This window comes from Syngnathus acus, chromosome 10 (genome assembly GCF_901709675.1).
Source record: "Syngnathus acus chromosome 10, fSynAcu1.2, whole genome shotgun sequence".
Taxonomy (NCBI): domain Eukaryota; kingdom Metazoa; phylum Chordata; class Actinopteri; order Syngnathiformes; family Syngnathidae; genus Syngnathus; species Syngnathus acus.
In genome coordinates, this window is record NC_051095.1 from 7475002 (window position 1) to 7500819 (window position 25818).

General features: G+C 44.8%; 2 protein-coding genes across 3 annotated transcripts in view; one reads left to right on the plus strand and one right to left on the minus strand.

The window, feature by feature from the left end:
• Positions 1 to 203: 203 nt before the first annotated feature.
• Positions 204 to 25818, minus strand: part of mrpl11 (mitochondrial ribosomal protein L11) — a 34390-nt gene continuing 8775 nt past the window's right edge. The window contains exons 2-6 of the mRNA XM_037262040.1: positions 23712 to 23874; positions 3087 to 3182; positions 1422 to 1515; positions 653 to 812; positions 204 to 535 (exon numbers count right to left, since the gene is read on the minus strand). Coding sequence (XP_037117935.1) covers positions 418 to 535; positions 653 to 812; positions 1422 to 1515; positions 3087 to 3182; positions 23712 to 23834 — 591 coding nt within the window. The 5' untranslated portion in view covers positions 23835 to 23874 and the 3' untranslated portion in view covers positions 204 to 417. The remainder of the gene's footprint in view (positions 536 to 652; positions 813 to 1421; positions 1516 to 3086; positions 3183 to 23711; positions 23875 to 25818) is intronic.
• tmem265 (transmembrane protein 265) lies at positions 11640 to 19422 on the plus strand. 2 transcript variants are annotated; one of them, XM_037262039.1, is made up of 2 exons: positions 11640 to 12360; positions 16156 to 19422. In XM_037262039.1, the coding sequence occupies exon 2, from the start codon at positions 16158 to 16160 to the stop codon at positions 17205 to 17207; it is 1050 nt and encodes a 349-aa protein (XP_037117934.1). In that variant the 5' UTR covers positions 11640 to 12360; positions 16156 to 16157; the 3' UTR covers positions 17208 to 19422. The 2 variants fall into 2 exon arrangements, with proteins under 2 accessions (XP_037117934.1, XP_037117933.1); XM_037262038.1 differs by having other exon boundaries at positions 11641 to 12366.

Below are 25818 nucleotides of genomic sequence, written 5' to 3' on the forward strand. Positions count from 1 at the left end.
CTGAAATTTAGAACGGTATTTTGCTTCTATAAAACAGTAAGCTAAACCACCGTAAGAGATTTCAAGCCATACTCACCGAAACGTGCACGCCATGTCAACCGATGAAGCTTGATGACAGTGCCATCTGGTGGAAAACGTCTATGGTGCAACGAATTTATTCTTGGGATTTAAGTGCCGGAAATTTCAAGTCAAATCAGACACCAAAGAGTTGAATTTGATTTATTCAATGCTGGCAAATGTATACAATGAGTATAAATATGAATGTCCTTGATAGCCGAGGACTAATATGTTCTTTGTCCTCAAGGGGGTACTAGCGTAAGGACGATGTGGGATAAAAAAAATTATCCACCGGGGACAATGTTGTACCTCACGTGGCATGTAGATGTCAGTAATGAGCCGAAGCAAAGTGCTGATATTTTATCTCTTGCTGCTTTGTGTCGCTTCAGCCGCAGCCTCAGCCGCTGCCGCCACCGCCTCTGCCTTCAATTTCTCCTCTCGCTGCTCCAAGAAGTCTTTGTATTCATCAGCGGAGAGGCTGAACACAACCAAAAAGAAGACGTACGGGAGTTATCCAAGTGATGATCAAACTTTTGACTCTGTCAGTCTTGAAGTTTCTGGCACTGAAGGTGTGATCAGTTGCTCCAACACTTACTCGTTGACCACCTTGATGCCCAGCGAGCGTGCCGAGCCCACGATGCTTTTGACCACGTTCTCCAGCGACGTGTTCCTCATCTTGAAGCACTCGTCTTCCGCTTTCACACGGGCAATCTCATACACGGCTCGCACAGACACCAAGCCTGCCGTTTCGTGCCCTTCAAAGGGAATGAAGATTGGATTATTTGCTTTTAATGTCAATGTTTTATTTATTATAGTGAAGAGATTCATCGGGTTAGGACAGGCAAAGCATTCGGTGTAAAAATTGCGCCAATCTTCATTGTGTGGTGACCACTGACAGGGAAAATCGCATTGAATGACTGCAGTAGCAGCATCCCACCAATAGAGGGTGCTAAAGACGATAAGACAGTCCCGAGAAGGAGCTTGAACACAGTACAAAGGCGTTTTTGTACATGGAACCTGAAAAGAGATGCGGTAGAAATATTAGTCAATCATTATTTTCAACCCCAACAGAAATAATTTATTATTACAATTTTATTCACCAATCGCTGGTGGATGTTGAACACACCCGCATCACAATAAATGGGGTTATTTCTCTATTGCAGAATCTCCACAGGAGCCAGTGAGCATTCGTGTCGAGCTGGCTTTTAGAAATCAACATCTGAACGGAGAATGGAGACCATTCTCTGGATTGGAATGCTGAGAGTCCATCAGAGCTGCCAGAGTTGTGAAAGCGATACCACTCGGGACAAGCTCAAACGGCGGCGTGTGGTGAAAAGGCGTGAGGTAAGAGGCCGGCGTCTCACCTGTTTTTCCGGCTCCTTTGGCAATGCCCGCGGCTTGCTTGAGGAAGTACGAGACGGTGGGCTGACCGATGTGAAGGTCATACGTCCTGTCAGGCTGCCGACACACAAGCGTGGCAGTGGTTATATTTGAAGATTCTTCTTTGTATGGATTGCTCAAAACATTTTTTTTTTTTAAAAACTTGTTAATGACACTTTTCACAGTATTTCTTATCACCTGGCGGTCAAACTAATATAGCACAACACTTTGAAACAAATAGGAAACGATCTCTCACAGTTCTCCAAGTAAGAGGCCGAGAGTGCTTGCCGCAAAATGAAGTTTACTCCAAACGCAACTGCCACATAAAGCATTTTAACATCCATCCATTTTCTGTACAATGTATGTATATTAAAACACCTTTAAGCACCTTGTATTTGCCACAATGACAGCTGTGAAGTCATTAAATACAGACAACACAATAGCTTCATGTAAATGTCAGCAACCTCCCACGCCGTCTCCGCACAGACACTCTGACGATGTGTTTGCACTTTCTCCAAAAGAAATTACGCCTGAGTATGTTTTTGAGGATGAGAAACACACAAGCAAGTGCCAAGTGGGGCGGCTATTCCCCAGACTTCCGCTCTTGATGCTATGCTAGGCTAATTAGCTGCAGGTGTCACCTGGCATCAACATGAAAGCGGCAGTCGTCATTTTTGGTGAAAAGTCAACTCGAGGAGCGCGGCTTGTTTTTAACTGCGACGTTGGCAAGACGCTGAAAATGGAACATCATCACGAGGCAGGCTCATGCTGGGATTTAGACTTTCGGCTTTAACTTTTTCCCTCACAGTGTTTTTTGTTGTTGTTGTAGTACATGATAACATATGTGCCATCAAAAGCTATTTGTCTTATTTGTGCTCATTCTAGGAAGTTTCACATCAGCAAAAAATATTCATGTCAAAATCACAAGCCAGCTTGACTCTTAACAACAAGCTAATTTTCTCTGCTTGTTGGTGTGAAACCTGTGTTTTTGGTGAAACCAAACCATATTCTACACTTGCTGACCCAAAAATAAAAAATAAAGTAGAAAAATGTTTTTTCCTGGTGAAAGAAGAGAGGCAACTGCTTATTTTTGCTAGGGTTGGTAATTAGATTGTCACAGAACTCAATATTCTGTGGGTTTTGAAAAATCAGTCTAAATGCTGTAAAATGGCTGACAATATGCTTTTAAAAAAAATCGACTGGCTATCTTTTGCACTGAGTAAAATTGTGAGTACATGGAGACTTGAGAAACGCTGCACTAGCGCTTTTGACATCGCCTGCAGGTGGCAGTGACGGGCTTTAAGTAGACCAGATACAGAAACTTGAGGTGGGAGGGCGTCAAGTCAAACAATGAGTGGTGATGTGATAAAATGGGGGAGAGGGTGGTGGTGGTGGTGGTGGTGGTGTCAAAGAACAAACGCTTTTCAATCATCGCTATGTCTTGCTGGCACTTAATGCCGCTTGACTGCGCCTTCCTCAGGGTATTGCTTCAGTAATGAATGCAAATGAAAAAAGGCTTACTTCTGCGCCCGAATATGAATAATGGAAGCCCTCGCTAAATGTTCTTCAGTTGACGAATTAAGCCACGCCGCAGGTGGGCGGGGCGGGAAGCGAAAGGAGGTCGAGTGGAGTTTGGAAGACACGCATACCTTCACGTTAATCTTAATTGGAAGAGGGATGCCATCTTTCATCTCCTTGGTCTTCTCGTTAAAGTCCTTGCAGAACTGCCCGATGGGGATTCCTCTCTGGGTGGGCAGAAAACAAACAAAAAAGAAAATGCTTTGATATTTACAATGAAAATTGTCTGTCATTCGTTTAACATGACATTTCTTTAGGACAGTTAGGAGCTTCAAACAGTCCTGAGGACTGTCAGGTTCCCACTCAAATATACGGCAGTTGGTTTTTGAAGGCTCATGGGGGGGATCGAGCGATATTCAAAAAAAAAAGTGGTTGGTCATACATTTATGCAGCTACATGAGCTAGCTTTTTCTTTTCAATCCCCAAAAAATTCATAGTGCATTCATTCATGTCAGACAGGCTAAGTAATACATTTGAAAAAGATTTGGAGCATTCCATTAAGACATTCATGATTTTGCTCGACCTACAACACGCTGCAATGTGTGTAGGAAAAGTGCACATTACGTGCGGGTTAAAATGGATGAGGGGGAGCCTGCATATCGTCCAAGTCTGCCCGAGGCTTCCATCACCCATCAATCACGACAGCACACACACAAACACACAAGTACCTGAGGAAATGTGCATATGACAGACTGCGTTTGCATATATGTCACCAGTCAAGTGTGTGTGTGTGTGACAGACACTTTTATATTGCCTATAAGGCTCCTTGTTAAATTCACAGTGGAATCCACGTTCTCGTGTGTGTGTGTGTGTGTGTGTGTGTGTGTGTGTGTGTGTGTGTGTTTGCGTGCGCTGCGTTGTTTATGTGCGCGTCTGTCACTCGGTTGCTCTGGCGCCCACAGCCACACAAGGGCGGGTGATGAATGAGCCTCCCGTTCTGCCGCCCAAGCGCAGTGAAAGCAAAATGGATGGCTGACATTAAGTCAACATGTGAGCGGCGCGTGCGTGCGCGCACACGCGTCTCCCTCGCCACAAGCAGAAATTCAACAGGCGACGTCCAATAACGGATCTAATTATTACGGCTGCAATTTAAATTGGCCTTCACCCACGCGACACCCCATCTATCGGCCCGCCATCCGTCCCAACGCAGTGATTGAAACGTTCATTTCGGAGATGAGGGGAAAGGAATAAAAAAAAAAAAAGGTTTAATGGAGCCACCTTCCGACTCTAATCACGGATTTGATGAAAAGTCAGTCATCCCGAGGCGTTTGGCGATGACAGGGCGAAGGAGGCGTTCATTTGAGGTTAATGGGCTAGAAAGTGCTCTCAAGTCCACCAAAGGCTTCAGAAGCGCTTTATGAATGCTAATAATGGATCCATATCACCATTACTGATACTATAGGGGCAGAAGTGGCAAAAGTTATCCCATTTTTGTAAAAGTACAAATGATTTTATGTTGCAAATGTCTACTTTGACTTTGGAAAACCATTTCGGACATGTTTTGGACCAATCCAGCAAGGAACTCATAATGGATGCATGCACAACACTGTTTCATTTTCAGACGTATGATGTTTGGGTCCAACAGTGCCTATTTATTTTCTCGAGTGTGCTAATCTTCAGCTGAGCAGGGAAAGTCACTTTGATTACTTCACTGTCAACATGTTTCTTTGGTGATGTACCTTGAAACATTTCCAATGTCAAATATGAGCCAGGTTGGGAAGGTTACCCTCCTTTTTCAAGTCAACGTGATGATTTCCATCCCAATATTTTGCACTAATAAAAATGAAATCATGACACCCCCAGAGGCCTTGTTTGTTTCTACCTAGCAATCCCTGCTGTGCTTATTAACCAAATTCCCCCATCAACTTGACTACCTTGTGCATGTGCCCTTCCCTCGCTCCCTCCCTCTGCATGCCATAAAACAACATCACTTGAGTAAACAACAATGAGGGGGTGGGTGCATGTCTAATTAGAAAAGATTCATATAAAGACGGTGACGCCGCGCATATGAATCCAAGGAAGCATCGTCTGACTCAATCGGTACCAGTCGCCCGTCAGTCATTATGTGCGCCTGGCGTCATCTAATGATCTTGACGCCTCCTTTTCATGTCGGACAAAGCCAAGAAAAAGTCCTCGGCCCTGACCGGCTGAGCTGGAGATAATAGCCCTGTGTTTGTGGATGCGCTTAAGCGCGGACAAAAGAACGCCGCTGCTGAACAAAGACGGAGAAAACGACTCGCTCAACAAAAGTCGAGGCTGCAGAAACAGTAAGCAGAGGCGTGCATGTGCCGATTAGCGCACGCGTGAAGCTTTCGAGTACAGTACTCACAAGTTGACAGAAGTACAACAAACGTACTCTTGTACTTCAGTGAGAATAAAGTCTGACTGAAATGTACTTATGCGTGAAAGCGCAAAATTAAAAACACTATATTACTGTCAACGCTAAAGGCCATCTGAGAAACCATCGCTCAAGGGAAGTACAGATACTTCAGGAGTGACAAAAATGTGTCCGCCATATTGAACGTGCTACGTGAAGATCTATATATTGGGCAATACTAATACGAAGACCGCAATTTGATTTTTTTTTATCTTGTTGGATTATCACTTCTCTTTTAATATTTCATATTAATTCCTTCAATTTATATTTGACATGTCTGCACTGCAGTAGGAGCCGCTTTCAATCCCAGCCGTCCGTCGCTGATGTGGACTCGTCTAAATGTTAGCGCACCGTACTTGCCGTGAGCTTCCCATGAAGATATTCACCAGAGACCGACTGGCGGTAATAGTTTAATTAAGTAGTTGAGCCGCTGATGATGACAACACACGCTACAATTATTATGGCCTGGGGCTGACGATGGAAAAGCGTAACTGCGATGATGGGGAGGGAAAAAAAGGGAGCTGTGTTGCAAGCGTGGTAGAAGATGGCAAGCGTGTCAAGAAAGTCCGCTTCAAGCTTCATTCATGCACTTCTTGTCGCATTTATTGAAGTGGCAAAAGCAGCGATGGCCAAATGGCTAACTCGGCTCACCGCGCTCGAGCATCTAATCATCCCGCAGCTCCAGCCGCTGGATAAATCCTCTCCGCATGACTGACCGGAGGGAACGGCGTGATCTCCGAGAGAAAAATGGCCTCGACCAATCAGGGGAAGCGAAGTCTCGCACAATGGCGGCTTGACAAGGACAACAAGCTTTGGGCCACGCGTCTTGAAAAGGACCTTGGGGATGGCGCTAGCGCTCGGATTTAACTTCAACCTCATAAAGATGTTCCTCGCCATTAAATGCGGCGGCAGCACTGTTGCGTAATTGCCGTGCCATGTGTTTGGGAGCCTCGCGGGCCAGGCTTTTGTTTCTGGCAATTACAGGGACAATTAGACATTTGCCATTACAATCGGAAACAGGGCCTATTCGATTGGACTTTTCCGGCAAATTCTTTGCAATCTTCTCTTGACATTTCCCTGGTGGACTTTAGTGTGAGAATGGAATATAAAGTAAGTCAAAGCACATTTTACAAGCACCATCTGTCTGTCTGTGATTTACAGGCAATTAGCAGTACATTTTGTTTCAGGCTGGTACAGATTTTTCAGGCAATTCATTCTTATGGGTTTTGAATTTTGGTGAGTCCGATTTGTGGTGCCACCTTGTGGCGTAACATGCCGGGTAAGGGCTTTTTTTGCTTTTGTGACAACTCAAAAGAACAAAAACAAGACTTTTAAAAGGGTGGCAAACGAATCAAATGTTTACGGATGTAAAATTAAGAAATGGGTCATGAAGTGATTCATTGCATTGCTTGCGCTAAATGTCAGCTCCTTTTTTTACACGCGTTCGTTCATCATCTTTTCTCACACCACACTTTCTACTACGACACATAAAAATACTACATGATCTCCTTGATGCCTAATTTCTCCCCTTCATAATTTACGTGACGAGCTGAGATTCATCGTTTAATCTTTATTTTCTGCTCATAAATTGGAAATGACGTACTGGTGAGCGTCGATGGCAGAACGTCGCTGAATAGAAACGTCCAAGGCAGTCAATGAGTTCCCACGTAGGAGAGAGAATATAGAATAATTCAAGGATTGCGTTGCTTCCCAGGTGTGTTGAAATAGCAGTTGCTCGGCGGGTTATAAGTTTGTACAACATCCATGCTAATTTCCAATCCTCCTGTCTGTGGTGTTTTGCATGACATGCTAGCAAGCGAGCAGACTTGTTATTATGTGATTTGTTTGAATTTTTTTGTGTATGGACCCATAAAAAAAAGTACAGCTTAAAAATTGGCACTATAGTTGGGGTTGACTGTACTTGATTGGACCATCGGGCAAATTCTCTGCAGTCTTTTCTTGACACTTCCTCGGGTGTTAATGTGATTGGCCTTTCAGCTTCAGGAAGCCTTTTTAACAAGACGACGCACTCAAGTGGCGCAGCGCTTGGACAAGTGGGGGGCTGGGGGGGGGGGGGGGGATGTGACCCGAGAGGAACCGCTGAGGTGGGGCCAAGTTGCCGGCGAGTGTAAACATTTGAACAATTAACGGCCGTTTGTTTAAGCAAGCTGAACTGCGGGGCTGTGGCGAGGAAGGGGGGGGGGGGGGGTGTCGCTCGTCAACGCGCTAGGGTATGTTTATGCATGAAGGCCGCCGCCTCATTTCGAGCTGACAGGACTATCCGTTGAAGAATGGATGCAAGTGTATATTATTAAGCTGGCGGGGAGAGCTGACGAAGGGGAAACGTTCACCTCGCGCGCTCGCAGGTGTGTTGGCATGGCAGCCAAGTGAGCGGCAACAGAAATTGTCTGAGAGATGGCTGGAGATGGCAAGGAGACAGCAGAGAATAGGTCAGGGGATGTATTGTGCTTATGGAAGCATGACAAACACGGAGATAAAGGGCACGCGCGTGGAGAAGAGCCTCCGGGCGGGATTAATTACCCCTGGCAGACGGGGACGAGGGAATAATTGCCCTGTGTAAGCGACATGGAGCGTTAGGGAGGCTGCCACCTTAAAGGACTCCAGATCTTGGTGGGAGGCCAGGGTCATTAAACCCCTCTGAGGGAAACACTCATTCATTACCTTCATTAACTTGTACATTTAATCTGCCTCGCACTCTGAATTTTATCCTGTGGTGAGGGGTCATGGACAGCAAGGCTGGCCTAAATAATATTACCAGCACTGACTTTTACTTCCAGAAATTGATGCTATTGGTCTGTTGCCACGTAGCTTTTTATTCTTTTTTTTTTTTTAAAACACATAGTATTAATCTTTTGAAAATTGCTGTTGAAGATAGCTTGAGAGCCTACCTGACTCAAACTATCATAGAAATGGAACTATTTTCTGTTCCACATTTGTCCTCACAGGACCAGAATGCTGGCACTTGATGACGTCAGCACTTTCTGTCCTCTGATTTGTTGGTCAGAGCGACGTTCAGCAAACAAAACATCGGTAGCAACACAAACACAATACATTTAATAATAAGCACCCCTGCTGCTGAAGATGTTTTCTATTATTCTTTTATATCAATTGATAAAAACTGATTGTGAACTGAGGCGGCTCGGTGGCGCACTGGGTAGCACGTCCGCCTCACAGTTAGGAGGGTGCGGGTTCAATTCCACCTCCGGCCCTCCCTGTGCGGAGTTTGCATGTTCTCCCTGGGCCCGCGTGGGTTTTCTCCGGGCACTCTGGTTTCCTCCCACATCCCAAAAACATGTTTGGTAGGCCGATTGAAGACTCCAAATTGTCCCTAGGTGCGAGTGCAAATGGTTGTTTGTCTCTGTGTGCCCTGCGATTGGCTGGCAACTGGTTCAGGGTGTCCCCCGCCTACTGCCCGATGACGGCTGGGATAGGCTCCAGCACGCCCGCGACCCCCGTGGGGACTAAGCGGTTCGGAAAATGGATGGATGGATGATTGTGAACTGCTCCAAATGATGCGTGATTATTAAATAGCATCTTTTTGCATGGTATAATTGGGGCATGATGTTGGTGCGTTTAAGAGATGTCTAAAGTCCATGCTGAATGCCCAGGTAGCAAATGCGCCACTGGTTTATTGCAATCAGACGTTGCCAGAGCGTCATCCCGCTGATTAGCTTTCATGCTATGCGCGTACTGCCAACTGGAAAGGAACAACAGACGGCGGCGCACGAAGCACAAAAATAAATCCAGTTCACTCTGGACATGCCTTTTTACCCAATTTTCCACCCTGGAATTGGCAGCTCTGTATCCAAAAACAGTCTCACCGGCAGGCTGCACTCAAGTGTGATGAAGCTGGTGAACAGGTAAGCAGATGGAGAGCAAACCCTGTGACTAATTTTTCAAGCCGCCCAAAAAAACAAAAAAATAAAGACTGAACACGGTTGGTTATTTACGTAGGAAACAAAGTTACATAAAAGCCAACCCTAGTAGGTTGAAGCGTCTCGGCCAAGAAGACGCAGAAGAATGTTCTGTTTGGCATTTGTTTTTTCAAAATGGATGGCATGGTGCACCTAAATATTTCATTTTCGACTCCATTAGGTCTCCCACACAGTGTTGTGCTTCTGGCCAACTCACATGATTAATCATGTGCTCAGGCTGTAGTGCCAAGCAGCCTGAACGACTGTTAGCTGAAGTTCAACGGAAAAAAACACCACTAAAAAGCCAAACCACAAGTTTTGGCTTCCTTGCATCATACAAAAATATTATGGAAAAATAAAATACATTTTAATGGAACCAATATGGTGGTGCAGTGAGAAATGAGATTAATTTGTTCAGTGACCACATTCCCAAACTCAAAACACTTAAATGATTTTTCCTCATTTGAATGAATAATAACGCCAGAAATCTGTTCCAGCCTCTCCCAAAACAATACCAATGTTTTTTAAGTAAGAAAAATCTCACTCATATTCTAATATATAATACTGTCAATTATAAAAACCTGATAGGAATGAGAACAAAAAAGTTGACGATGAAATAGTTTGTACATTGTGGCTCCTTCTGGTGTGTGCACACAAACCAAAAAATGCTAATGAATGTCTTAGTCAATTGTCACAAAGAATAAGGAATACATGCCCGTGAGTGTTGTTATATTGTCAGTCTACATGTGCTGCTCCACTGTTTTGCGCTCAAGCATTTGTTGCGTTAAAATGTTGTATAACCGCTCCTATGAATGTTAGCCGCTAACATACCAACGGGATTTTCCTTTATATGATAGCATTCAGCTAGAAGGCTGTTGTCAAGGCAATGCAGTATGGTTGTTTTAAATTTACATGTAAAACTATGTTTAAAGTCTTATAATATCAAAAGATATGCTAGACGTTAGCCCATCTACTTTCCTATTATATGTTAGCTTTCAGCTAGCGCACTTTGAGGCAAAGTTATGTGTTGTCCACGACATATAATTATTCCTGCCCATTATCCCACTCGCTGCCTTGCTTGACGGAGACCAAGTTTGAAGGCGTGACCTTCAACCACACCCACGGGGGGGCGGAAAATGGGGAATCGGCATCAATACACAGAAGCGGAGAAACAAAAGACGCTCACAATCACAAATGTGAGGAATGGAAGGGGCGCGTCTGCAAGCCAGCGGCGAAGATTGTTGCTGAATGTGACAAGAAGGATGAGTCACTGTCCCCTTTTCACACCGGCCTGATTAAAGGTCACTCTGAAAGCAAGCCCAGCACACTTAAAGTGTTGTGCTGTTACTCTTAAGTGCAAAGTGCCTGCAGATGAGACCATGGGGCCCTGCGGACACAGCAAAGCTATGAAATCCAAGAGGGAGACCCATCAACAAGAGGGCAAAGACCAGAGGGAGTTAGTTTTGGGAGCAAAGGGTTTAGGGGGGACATTGTGACTGTTTGATGGAGAGACATTAATATGATTCCTGAGAACTTCCCAGGCAGCCAAACTGCTTCAGGCGGAAACATTCTGAGCTGGAGTGTGATGCTAGCAGCACAACAGCGCGCGCACACACACACGGCGGCGTGCTAAGTGGCGCTCCAGTCTCAATTTTTAAGCAATCTTTTATGGGTCTAGTCAGGATTTAAAGTGGCACACAAGTCAAAGCTACTGTGGAAGCGTGCAACGGGCAGGCTGCAGCGGTACAAACCAAGAAGACAGCTTGTAGTGAGTGAGAGGAGCCACTCTAATTAAACTTGTATCATCTGCCTGCTGCTCCAAATGAGTCTACGAGCATCTTTCGCTCCACTTCCTCGCCCGCCCCATTGGAAGATGCTCCTTGACAATGCAACTAATCTACACAAAAGAAAGGGAGGGGGGGAGGAGAATGCTAACGACTGAAAATGTACGGCGCCTGAAACACGAGGAGAAAAAAAAATTCAATTGTGGCTACAATATAGATTAAAACGTGCACAAAATGCCAATTTGGGGCCATGAAATACTCATTTGCGGACACAGAGTAGCCTAAGGTGCACTTGAAAATCGACTGAATCTCACAAGTCACGCTTTCTTCCACTACGAGTCATTCAAACTCGTGCTTGAACCTCTTCAACTGAACGGCTGATTTTCAGTTAACCCGACCTGTGTTTTTTTTTCTTTTCTGATAAGAGTCTATAATTTCATTCCACTTGCTCAAGATGACCTGAAAACGGCTGGCAGTGAATAAATCAAAAGCAACTAGCGCTTGGCTTAAGATGTGTAAATGTGATTCTAATGTCAGTGCCTGGCCATGCATGGACCCCATCACATCATTACAATAAACACTCCAACAGCTTTCCCACACGCCCCCTCCGTGTCAACATCCCACAGCTGAGCTCTGAGCGGGAGGGGGAAGCTCGGGTGGGAGGTCCTCCGTGGAGCACGTAACCCGCTTACAAATGAACATCGTGCCGGGGCCAAACTCACACGCTCTGCATGCCACTTTCTTTCAGGCACCCCCCCACCCCTTTTTTCTTTTTTTTTGTGGGAGGCGTTGCGCATCACCGCCGAGCCAGCCGCGGCTGCGCTCCCTTTCTCCATTCCTTCCTTCTTTCTGCTCCACTTTGACGCACATCGCTCGGCGGCTGTGCGCGGCATCGCTGCCCAACTTGGCCAAGCGACACTGCGGCGTGGTGATCGGATCAGTCTCCTACTGGATCCCCCACAAAGCCATCTGCCATGCCGGATCTGCATCGGGGGAGCTGCTCCTCTTCCTCTTCTTGTTGTTATAATAAACTCCGCTCGCTTGTGGCACAACCTCACCGCCAGGCTCGACAGGCAGCCCGGACCGTGAGCCTCCATCAGCGGGCTTATCAGCGGCAATAAAAAAGAGGAAAAGGCAGTTTATTGGTCACAGACAGCGCCTCTGCTCTCCGGACGGGCCGCCGCCGCCGTGCGCTGCTGTAAATCAAGCCCGGAGCATTGGAGGGAGCACCCGGGTGCAAAGACGAATGGTTCGGGTAACTCAATCTTTTTCCACTTTACTACCAGCCGCGCACGCCCGTGTTCTGCTAATAGCTTGGTTGCTTATGAAACAGTTGTCATTAGTAGATTGTTCAATTGGTGATCATGATTTGAAGGATGGGGAAACAGAAAAAAGAAATTGCGAGCGCTACAAACACCTCCCCGAGGGACGCTACCTGCGAAGTCAACAGATGTTTTGTACTCGTGTGCAGCAGGCTGATGAGAAAATGTCTCAAAGATTATCCTCTTGCTTGTGCCACAAAATACTTTGCCATCATGACACACATTGTCCTGGATATTGAAAAACTATTTGGCAGTCTGTATGTGATACCCATCATTTGATTATGCTGGTTTTATGCTATAAGCATCACTGACCTCAAACGCCCCTATAGTGAACCTCTGCAAAGGTAGTAGCAAAGTACTAATTTGATCAAAATAAAGCTCCTCAATTCACTTAACCATAATTTCTTGACACCAGGGTGCCACAACATGGCACAAAATTAATACTTGACTTGAAACTACTCAACTGACTGGAGCATCCCAGAGCACCAAGTTGTCACATGATTTCCCCTAAACACTACTTTTGTAAATTGGATGATGCCTCAAAAGTAATACTATTGTCAAAATGTAATTCCTCCACTCACTTCAACACAGTTCCTTGGTACCGTAATGCCACAAGACTGTGCCAAAGCAAACTTTTGTCCAAACGAAGCTCCTCAATCCATTTTAACATTTTTCCACAACATAAAATGCCACAGAAGCAGCGCTTTTACCAAAATGAAACTCATTCTTGGCCACAAAGCCGCTACGGGGTACAACATTTTTTGACAAAAAAACAACAACAAAAAAACTGGTCAAGCCATTAAACTGTTGGCCAACGCCGGCGATTGTTGTGACCTTGAACCAATACTAACAAAAAATCAACTCGCTACGTTCGCAGACGGACACACCTTCACTAAAATAAAGGCAAATGAAACATGAATAGCCCAGATTTCTCAAATTTAACCACACAAGTGTGGTGTAAGCATAAGTCACGAAATGATTAAATCAGATTGCAACAATAATGCAAAAACAATCTGTGGCTTAATCATTTCAACTTTTCATGCTATTACGAATCAGCGCCATAAAAAACAATAACAAAATTGCTGAATGGAACCAGAAATGTAGTAAAATGCAGGGAAATGTCTTTTTTGTGGCGCTAAGAGAAAAGATCAACATGAGCCCAATAAAGAGCCGTCATCACACACCTGCCTACACGCCATTACTCATGCTTAAAGCGAAATTGGTTGCCTCACCTTGTCAACGGCGCTGTCACCAAGCAGACAAGAAGGAGGGAGTGCTCGTGATGAATTGGCCGGTGATTGATGAGCGCGGCGGACAGGTGGGTTATGGGCGCGCCGCCCCGCTCACAACAAAATAAAATGCACAGCGTTGTGGCGCCACCGCAACACAAACAGTCAAGTGGGAGATTTCCCCTCCACGTTATTGGTGGAATAGCTAAAGAGGTGGCGCGACAACAGAAAACATCAAACCTCCGCCTGCCATCTTGCAGAAGATCTGGTTTGCTCGCCCACAGGGCGACATTTCAAATTCATCCAATTTGAGGCTGCTGATAATCAACTTTAAGAGGGGGATGAAACAAAAGGGCTCTGAGACAATCAGATATGAGGAAAGCGCCAACGTGATCAGCGCCTGTCCACACCGGGAGCAGATTAAGTGCTTCTTCTGGCTTTGATTCACACAACTCCCCCCCAAAAATCTGTGATATATTCCAACGCCGCCTGTGATGAATATATTCGCATTCATCCGCTCCAAGCTGAAGAGGCGCCTTCATTTAAGAGCGTGGAAGTCACTTTCTATCTGTGTTGGTGTCTTCTTAGCCCACCCCCCTCTCCCGTGGAGATTATTTATGAACTATTAACATTATGCAGTAACACTTTATTAGGCAGAAAGCCAAGAGGCCTATTAATCTTTTACTTGGAGTCATATGCTAATTTTCATCCTCGTACGCAGAGGATCTCCAAGCTCCTTTTTTAACTCGGCAGAGTTTCTCGGTTATCTTCAATGTGTCAGATGGCGCAGAGGAGACACTAAAGGCCCTTTTTACTATTTCGGGGAGGAGGGTGGGAGGAAAAATACTAATGCAGTGAAACTCCACCCTATTGTAGTTGACCTTTAATGCCCTCAGCATAGTAAGCCCAAAAATCTTGATTGGGACATCATTAAGTAATAGATTCCCCATTCTCTGTTAGAGTGCAAGGTGTCTAAACTTGTCCGACTTTCAATGTGTTGACACGTCTCTCCCTTATATTAGACGTGACAAGTTGAAATTCACAACCACCTTCTGCTTCAAACCTGTGCGGATCTCAAATTCATAGCAGTGTAACGCCGCCATCTACAGGGATCTGTCGTCATTACAGTAGTTTATAAAGCTGGATTTTTTCAGAAAAGCCGGTCGGGTAAAAACCTTCGCCCAACAACCCGTTGAAAAATATACCTAGAAACATATATACCATCCAATAACAAAGAGGAATTCACTATTTTATTGGTGATTTTGTGAATAACTAGTGCTTCGGTGCCATTGGAGTGATTTGAGGAGCTTCATTTAGGCAAGTGTTCATTTGCTGCCCTCTTGTGGCATCTATTGGCAATTACAATTCCGTGTAAACCTTTTTTGAGGAGGGAACCATTTACTCACAGATTGCAGTCAGAATCTTTGTGGCGTTTGATGTACTTTTAAAAAAGTGTGCTTAAATAATCATTTGAAGATTTTTGTCCCTATTGCAGTGCATGTTAGCTTGCCGCATCACGTGACACCGTCCCCATTCGCAGCTAACTAACTATTATAATCACATCGATCAGCGTGAAGGGTTACACCCTCGGGGACAGCTATGATAAAGACGCGTGGGACATATTTCACTAAATCCAATGATCGTTGCGCATTCCGCAATCAATAGTGAGGTTTATTCCGCGCCTGACTTACGAGTCACGGCGTGTTCGCTAAGAACAGAAAAGTAATTTGACGCTGTTCGTTTGGAACGAGGAGGACTTTAACAGTGTTGGCAAAAAGTAATCACAATCTGTACAGACACTTGGAAAAAGGAAGTTGTCAGAAAAACAAATATTCAAGTAAAGAGCAAATACAAGGACAGTAACGATAGATTTTGACTTGGTTCCTACCCACCTTTGGCAAAATCTGAGAAGAAACGAGCGAGCTAACAGAATCAACGACGCAGACGGAGCCGAGTGAATCAATTATGAATACACCGAGAGCGAATTGCGAGTGAAAGTGACTGGTCGGAATGTCCCAGAGAGGAAGCAACGAAAGGAAGGGCATTTGTGAAAATTAACCGACTTCACAGCAGGAAACTCTGGCCAAAGATAAAAAGCGCTCACTGAGCCAAGACAACATTGCTAGCCATAGCAACAAGCAGATGAGACCATCTTTTGTGGGCGAAGCAAAAACAATGGCCTTCAGATAGCAAACAGGCCATGTTGAGTCAAGATATTGGAGGGGAAAGATTCTGTACATCTTCAGATGAATGTCTCAAGAGTGCAAACCAAATTAGGGAAGAAGCCATTTTGCTATGCTGGTCCATCGGTCTGGAATAAACTCCACGTGTGTGTGGAGGAAGTCTGGGAGGAAATCTGGGAGTCAATGCCTTTGGACTGTGGAATGTAGCCCATCGAAAAAGCGGCATGACTGAGAAACAAACCAACGGCCGCAGCAAATGACAGCCTAAATCTTGATCTGAACTAAAATGAGCTTCACCGTGTCTTTCCAGGCATGGTGCCCACACCCCAGGTGTGCGTCTCCACCCTGGTCACAGTGAGCACGATGGCGGTGGTGGACCTCTATCTGCTGGAGCAAAGCATGCTGGGAGCTCGCGGGCTGCCGGGGCCCAGCGTGTGGCAGTGCGTGGCCGTGTTGCTGGGCGACGCGGGCTTCCTGATGGCGCTGCGCTTCGTGTCGGCCGGGGTGGTGTCGGAGGCGCGGTCCCCCCGCCGCGGCTTCGCCAACGCTCTGTGGTTCTTGTTCCTGTCGCTGCTGCAGCTCAAGCTCTTCTTCGTCTGCCACAACTACAGGCAGGAGCGCCGGCCGCCCGACCCGCTCGCCAGGAAGGTCCTGACGCTCCTGCTGTCCATCTGCCTGCCGTCCCTCTTCCTGATCCTGACGGGCGCTGACTACATGACGCCGCAGCGCAGGAAGCAGGAGGTGCGAGGTCGCCTCCTGTGGGTGGTGGTGGATCTGCTGGACGTGTTGGATCTGCAAGCCGGGCTGTGGGAGGCCCACGTAGGGTCGGCGGGCCCCGACCAACGGCTGCCCATCTGGGCCGAGGGCTTGGTTTTCTTTTACTGCTACGCCCTCCTGCTTTTGCTACCGTGCGTGGCGCTCACGGAACTGGGGGCCACCAGCCTGCCGGGACAGAGAGGGCCCCGCAAGGAGGCTTTGTACCCTTGGCTCAGCCTGGTCACCATCAATGTTTTCACTCTGGGCCTGAGGGGCGCTGGCATGCTGTGGTACAGGGACCCCCGGGTCTCCACCGTGTTCCTGGGCAAAAACATGTTGGCGTTGGCGGTGAAGCTGAGCTCGGCCTGGGAGCGCCACAAGCAGGAGCGCGGTCCGGGCGGGGGCGGGGCGGCGACCGGAAGTCAAACCGAAGAATCCACGCTGCCCAGTCAGGGCTCGGAGCAGGTGGAGGGCCAGTCTCAAGGCAAAACTTCCTCGGCTCAGTTTCACACGCTGTCTCGCTCGCAAAGCCACGCGCTCTCCCAAATGAGCCCGGGACACACGGAGTCACCCTTGGCACCCTCTTTCATTTCCCATGAACTTTAGATGCACTCGCGCGCACAAATGTACAGTGTGCATAATCTATGCACAGACGTGGCCAAAACGCCGACAAGCCAAACAGACGGACACGATGGATGTGACGCTTGGATTTATGCACACTTGGAGCACCGTGTTCGTTTGTGGACGTAAACAGTGAATCGACTTTAAACCAGGTCGTTCAAGAATGAACGTCTATGTCTCCTCGTGCTCATTCCTCCGCAAATTACCGCTGTTGGGCGGAAACCTTGTCGGTCCAAATGTTGTTTTGAAGGGAAGAACCGTCAAGAACCTTCTTGTCTGGTCAGGGGTCCTAACGCACGGCTTATTTTAGACATGTGAGGATTCGGCCCGACAGCGATGATATTTTTAGCCTAATAGCATAATTGTCGAAGGCTTTTCCCCCCCAATGTTTTCAGAAAACTAGAATAAAGCAAACCAGTTCATAAAACAAGAAGAGCCCAATTGTTTGATGAATTACGATCAACTGGATGAACCTACGCTGAGAAAAACAAAAACATTTTAACAAGCACATTGATCATTTTTATCGATGCGGGTTAAGTTCAAAATGGCAATTATGCTATTAAGCTAACGCTAACGATTTTCTGTGTGTCTTGGTTTTCTAACTTTTAATGCTTTTTAAACTGTTGGGTAGTTGCAGTCAAAGTACGTAATTGTGCAGGCAAAGGAACGTCCGCCGCAATTAACTTATTTGTCCAGCTAAAAATCACATTGTATCATGTCTCGTTGCTGAGGGAAAAAAAAAAGTGTGTTTTGCTAAATCACTTTGTATTGTTCGAATTAAGAAAGAAAATGAACGTCTTTGCGGAAACGGCAGAATGATCTCTTTTTTTATTTCAGTCGCCGAGTGGGATGGAGCGTCAGCTTGTTTGATTGATCTGTCGGCTAACTACCACGGTGCAGAAATAATTTAAGACCTCTCTTCTCATGCCGTCCACGCAAAAGGACTGTTTAGAATCGCTCACAAAATGAGCTTGCTAGCCATATCTATATTTTTGTTTTGTTGCAAGTCGGTTCCAATGATTGGCCAATGCTTATTAGAAATGCGGTCATTAGGAATTCATCAATCGTTTTTGTAACAGTTCTCATCTATGTCGGATTAGACTTCCCAATTATCTTTTCTCTGCCACGAAATATGACAAGGCGAAATTCACCACCTAATCTCTTATTATAATTATTATATTATCAGTCACTCACGGATGTTCACTATTGGCAGTATAGGACTAATTTGCGGGGTTGTCATTTTTGGATTGTCATTTTTGGAAGCATTATGGCCTACAGCAGTAGAGCGGACGGGGAAGATCGTCGGCGGTTACCAAGGCCAGACCGTGGTCAGCTCTACGCCTCGAGGACCGAATGAATTCTGACAAAAATAAAATGTTTCATCATGCTCGCCTTGGCACATTGTGGCGCATGCTGCAGGCACATATCTGCGAGTATTGGCAACCTGTCAGCTCCACACAAAAAGGAGGCACTTGAAATAATTCAAGGCCAATAGAACCTTCAAGACCAATAAGGGCCTACTTGCTTGCACTTCCTGAGCTCTATTAAAAGTCAATCAGAGTCCATTTGGTGGCACACAAACACACACACGGTCACAAACAATGGCAAGCATATGAAACAGACATGATGAGCACACAAAGAGAGCCCGAAACACAAATGGACACACATAAGCATCCCAGCCAAGATGTAAATACAACGTGCAGGGAAAAAGCCGCTTTTATTTCCCCGGCGGAATGTCGCGCTAACAAAAGGCCGACATTCATCACAATTATGCCGGCGAATCCTTTCGGAATGCTCAAGTGTGCTCTCGCCTTTAGGTGAAAGGCTGCAGACAAAGGTCTTGCCGCCATCATGTCAAGTGCACTGCCGGCACCTCTTTGAGCCTCCCATTAGGATCAAGTGGGGCCATTTGTCACAATATGGGCACTCTTTGTCTCACCGCTTGCTTTACAAGCCACGCTCATGGCACATACTTAGACTAATGGACACACGGGTATCCATGGTGGGAATTTCTTTCGTTTCAGAGGCAGGGGCGGAGCCTGAACTTTTTCACTGGGGTGACACAAGGACTCACTAAAGGAGAGCAGTAAGATGACATTCACACGCCAATTGTGTTCATCAACAGCACCCAACTGGAGTCAACCCTGTTTGTGTCATCCAGCTCGCTCTCCATTTCAATAAATTTGAATTCCATGCGTTCCCTCTTGGGTACCTTTGCGCTTTTCTCCTCCACACAAGCCAAGCAGCCACTTTTTCCGAATCGGTCGAGCCTGCTAACCTCTGGATACACTTTTCAGTGTTTTGTCTCAGCTCCCTGTAGACTCTCACACGTCGAGTCCCTTTGTGCTTCCTTTTCTTTCCCAGACGCTTTTCTTCATAGTCTGTGCTAATTTCAGTCTAGCCTGTAATTGCTCTTCAGAGCCAAAATGGACTTTTTTGTCTCCCGCTGCTCAACATCATTTCCCTCAGTCATTTGAATTTGCGTTGAGGTGGATGTACTTCCTTCCACTTCCAAACTTAACGCGTAGAACATGTTTGCCCTTCGATATAACGCAAATTTTTTTATTCCGTGCGGCCGCGCATTCGCAACCACTTCACCTTGTCATTTCCCTGACGATGCAGCGAGAGCCGCCTTGGGGCGCTCGCCCACATTTAAGCGACAGACTGGCAGCTAAATCTTTCATCACAGCTCACCATGTCAGCGCTGCGGTTGGAGGAGACGACTTCAAAGTCGGTGGGAACCGATGCAGACGGCTCGGACAGCAAAATTCCTACAAGCAGTCAGTAAACCCACTTGACAACAGACAGCGACAGTGCTACTTGGATTTCCAAATTGAATGTCCTTGTATCAAATCAAATATGATTGAGTTCGTCAATAACGAAAAAAATCGCCTTGTGTTTTATTCGAACATAAAAATTCTTATACAAGCCACAACAACTGTGTTGTTGAACCTTTAAGGGGCGTGGCCAAGTGTTGGCTGCAGTCTGCCCAATTTAACAGAAGTGGCTTTAAAACATTATTTCTCAAAATGAAACGTCAAATATAATATTAATATAATATATATTTTGTGATTCTGAAAAGAAGATCCTAAAATGGAGTCTTAAACTGAGACTGTCTAGGAAAAGCATTTAAATCAAGAAAACAGTTTTACAGCAAACTTTTACAGCAAAGCACTGTTCACGTTGAGGAGACGCTTTTAAAAGCGCAGAGTGTTTGTGTATATCAACAATTTTACTCATGATCCAAAAAAAAGTTTACTCATATAAAAATTGAGTCTTTAAAAAATTTGCGGTAATACTCTTGGTCTCATGCTGCATTCAAAGGCAGTTTCAGCAATTGGCACCGTGAAGGTTATCTAGCGCTTGTGTTAACAATGGGAAATGAAGCGCACCCACACCTCACCAGGGCAAATGAACGAGGACATTGTGTGGAACGAAAGCAAAATCAACTTCAACCTTCATTTGGCCCATTTGGCTTTGAGAATGGAGGCTGACGTAAACAGACAGGTGGCGTTTGTGTCTCGGGTGAAGAAACTGTGAAGGAATTTGTGGCACCTACCTGCGCAAAGGAGACCAGAATAAGAATGGCAGAAGCAAGGCGAGACCACCGGAATAAGAATGTCGGGAGAGTGACATGGGTGGCCTTGTATATTTTATTAATTAAAAGAATGCATTCAATAATTGTGGACCCTGAAGAGAACATTACATAGTTTCGTTTTTTTTCTTTCTTTTTTTTATGTTGCTCCTCTCTATCGCATTTCTATTTGTTCCCACAGAGCGGAGCAAATATATGCATGAATATACATATATGTATGAATATTGTTGTCTGCCTGGTCGATATGTTTTGAGTAGCATGAGTGTCAAAGTAGCAGCCGTTTCAACGTTTAAAATGGCCGTAACATCTATGCTAATTCTCGCTAGGCCATCGCCCACGTTTTGCATTATACGCAAGCATTATGCCAGTGGATTGCGGTTAGACAAATTTACATTAGATGTTGAAAATCTAAAAATGCTTTCTCCTCTTGTTTTGTCAGTTTTACATTAAATTTCAACTAGAAGCCACAATGGAGTGCAAATAAGAGGCCTTCAGTTTGAGTGTGTTCATAAAGTTTAAATGCATTTAAAGCTTTTGGGAGCCATGATTACGTAATCCCCAATACGTAATATTTTTAGGATGGCTATTTCCATGTACAAGGGTCCATGAACCAGGAAGAAAAAGAAATGTTTTACGTTCAATGCTGAAGAAAAGGTCACATTTAGGTGTACGTGTTGTTCCTAATATTTTGGCCACTCCATTAGCATGCACAAAATGAGAGCGGATCAGCTTCGAATATAATTCACTCCAGTGCAACACGGCCACCCATTAAGTCCTGAGTGATGAACATAAAGTAGAATTACGACCTTTCCGACAGTGTCAATAAAAACAGGAACATTATAAGCTTCGTAAAAGCGGCACAGACTGCAGCCGCTCCTAATAAAGCCAGCGCAAGTGTGTGTTTTAACCAGAATAAAAGCTGTGCAAATTGCATGCGATTAAAGCATAGGTGCGACTCTTTATTACAGTATATTTGTCCTTTTCAAAGAGACCTTACGATCCAAACTCAATCCCCTCTATTGCGTGTGAGATATATATCATAAAATAAACTGACGTTTGGCCAGTGCCGAGCAGCGCAAAATGGTCCACAGGGGGGGTTGCGATTTTTATTTATTTTTTTCTTGTTGGTTTGTTTTTGTTTTCACCCATCTGCCAACAGAGCTGTTAAAAGCATACAGCCACAGACGGGATCTTTTTACGCAGGCAGTCTCAGGGTGGTTGGAAAGGCATTACAAATTCTGACAGAGATAGCCCAAAAGGCAATAAAAACTAGGCGGGGGCTGTGTGACGGCTTGATGTGTTTCAGCGCCTTCTCATCTCATATCAAAAGAGTCAGTGCGGCCAACAGTAGAGTTCAGTTCGCTCTACTTAGATCAAGATCAAGTTTCAAACGCGCAAGCGAGGCTAATTAATTAAGCCAATTTACAAGTTGATTTGGATTAAGAGGTGGCAAATTTCGACAACAATCAACGTGTAGCATGTCTGAATGGCAGCCATGAGTATCAGCAACAACAATGTCCATCACGATGCACAAATTGTACAATTCTTTACAATCTATCCAATGATATTATTAAGTGACTGTATTTTTTAAACTTCAATATTGTAAAATGCTATTTTCCTAATTAAAAGACGCCAAACATTTGGTTGAAGGTTTTTTTTTTGTCATGGTGCTGGAACCTATTAATGGCCTTTTCATCTATTTTAATGAGGAAAGACATGTGGTTTAAAAGAGAGTGTACGGGAATAAACTGATTTTCTAAAGTGTCAAATATATCGAGAGGAATACGGACTGGTGCCGTTCGTGATTCAGATGCAGAATGCGTGAGGCTATTGTCGATAGGGGCCCGAAGGACATGTGCAACTAGAATAACGGCAGTAAGGAAAGCATGATGGAAAAAAGGCCGAGTGAAGGCTGAGACGATTGCGTGAATTGCAAAATTGAAAGATCAGGTTGTGGTCCGCAATTATTAAGAGATGTGAGTAGAAGGTCAGGTGATATCATTACGATTTACTAAATATTATTAAAGCCCTGCTATATTGCTCTTCATCATTTGCACCTCGGTTAAATCGCAGATTTTAAACCATTGTTTTATTTACTTCACTGGTTCTTCTATATCAAACAATTTTCTTTAGGTTCATTTACCTGACATGTTTCGGCGGGTTCTTCCGCCTTCATCAGAGTGTCCTTATCAGGTAAATGAACCTAAAGAAAATTGTTTGATATAGAAGAACCAGTGAAGTAATTGAAAAAGAAAAAACAAGATGAACCTAGTACAACCATTGTTTTATTTCTTTTTTTTTTTGTGGCTTTTAAGCATGTTTGAATTGCATGTCTTGGGTGCAATACCAGGTTGTACCACAATATGGCGAGCAGCATAAGATGAAGACGAGAGCAAGAAGAAGAGGCAGCGCTATAGCTGTGATACTGCCTGATTTGGTTGAATCTTTTGGTGTTCAAATACTATTATTTTTTTTTTTTTTTTTCACGTGTTGGTGCTTCGTTAATGTAGTAGTTGATTGAACAGTTAGAAATACCAAAATACCAATGCTAACTTCTGTTAGCCGGTGAAAAGTATTTTGCTTTCTACTTTAGCATTAAGCCATATCTGTGTGTTGAAGAGGCAATTTCTGAAGGTTTATTGACTGTAAAATCAATGCTAATTTGCATTAACTCACCTAAGTTAGCAATATGATTACCGTAAATTTCAGACTATAAGCCGCTACTTTTTTCAAATATTTTGTACACTGAATCATGAATTTTAGCTGGTGCGACTTATAGTCCGAAAATTACGCTAAATGTATTTTTTCTAACTTGTTGGTTTTTAAATATACAATAATCTAAACAATTATTTTTTTCTATGTGTGTTTTACTGGGAGAAACAAACAAAACCAACCTGTCCGAGGATAGGACCCAGCGGGGGCCCAGGTGTGGCTTGTCCCGACCTCACGATAGCTCGGATCACGCCGCTCACGTCCAACTTCTTTACAGTCTTGGCGGCCTTGGAAATCTTTGACATTTTTCTAGTTTGCCAGCGAGCCAATAAGAGAACACAGCCTCTGAAATGACAACACAGCAAATTAGCATGGCTTCATAATACAAGCGCAGCAACTGATTTACACACGGGGCTCATTGAAACATCATCAACTTCAAAAACGTCAATAGCAAAAGCCACAGGCAAATGCGGCGCCTTTCCATCCTGCCGCAGCAGGCGAGTAATTAAAAAATATATATCATTGTCTTCGATCGGCACAGCGAGAGCTGGAGTTGCCCGAGGTGGCGAAGGTGTGGATAAGCAGCAGTGTCAGATTCTTCATCTGTCACAGACAGATAGATGGCAGGATTGAAACACCTCACCTCATTTTTTTGATACGTGTCACCGCTAAACTCCCATCAGCGGGGAGTTAAGTGCCAAGCATGTGGGACTGAGGATAACAGAAAGTACTTTCAACACCAAAACTGCAAGTTAAACCCGGGAAAAGTTCTTTGAATTTTGGAAAGATTTACGTAAACTCCAAAACATGAAGTATGGCGCCCACTTGTACTTTACACGCCGTTTTTACTTTGACCGTTTTCGCCATTAGTTGCTTTGGGTCCGAAGAAATGATAATTGAAAATAAACTCAACTGTACTTTGAAATCTGCAGACTCTTAGTGGTGCCCGAGTTTCAAAGCAAACGTGCTCAAGCAGAATTTAGCTGTAATGCCGCAAGCGAATGGAATAAATTGCCAATGGAAGTGAAGAACAGCCCCAAGTATAAATGTTTTGAAATCCAAATTAAAAAGTTAAATACCTCTATCTATCTGAATGGCCGTAAAATAACAAAACCAACAAGTGAAGGCAGCATGGGAGTGTCAGTTCTGTCATGCGTGAACCCTAAAGAGAGATCCGCCCCCAATCACACTTCAAAAACCAAATTAGAAGATTTAGTCGAGTGGGGAGAAAAGCCTGGACCCGTGGCTTTTCCCCAGGGAGAGCCCGAACATATAAACGCACCCTCGTAATCCTCTGATGGAATCAAAGTGATACAAGCACAGCCATTTAAATAAAAAAAAAAAAAAAGAGAGAGAGAGAGAGAGAGAGAGAGCGAGAGAAAAAAGAAAAGATCAATGAAGCGAGCCGGGGGACAAATAGAAGTTTTAAGGTTGAGCTATGCAATTTGGGTCGGTGTTGGGCATTCGATAAAAATAAGAAGGGGTGAGGGATGGAGTGTTATAGTGACGCTTGATCATGAGCAGCAGAGGGGATCCAATTAGATCAACAGAGGGGAGACCACTCGCCAGATGCAGACTGTTGCCGAGTTACTAACAAAAGAGCAGGAAAACGGCAGAACACAATGAGGCGATTTTCGTCAGCCGTAGCTACACGGGAACCATTTAGCAACTAAGCTACTTGAGTGAAGGAAAAAGTGCCCGGCGGCTCAGATCAAGTCTGCCAGCAGACAGCGCAGAGGCGTCGAACGCTAACTGGCAGAAAATAAACATCACAGTGGAAGAAAACTGGGGCAGAAATAACAATTGCAGGCTTGTTCGGTGAAGCATCAAAGAGTGCTTTTATTCCGGCGCTGAATGATTTTGGAATTTTGGTTTCCTCAATATTGTGATTTAATAAGTGATTGTTTTTTGAGAAAAATGAAATAAAGCCAACCAGCTGACCAAAATGAACATTTACAACTTCCAAACAGAATTCTGCTACATTGCCAGGTCAATCTGACCGGATTAATGGTTCAACCCAATTTTAATCTACTTGAGATCTAAGGCAATGAACGGTCTGAGAAGGACCTCAAAAAAGTGTCCTCTCAACTCCAGTTGAGAGTGCAACTGCTAAAAGCGAGCGAGGGGTTCAATGCGCCGCTAAATGAAACGAGGCATCACGACGAGTGAAGCGGTGAAGAGGTGACCTACATAACACGAGTGCACTCGGAGCACGCTTTGTCACGGCGGAATTTACATTACATTCAAAGGATAGAGGCCACGCGGCAAACATGCTATCAGGCTGCAAAA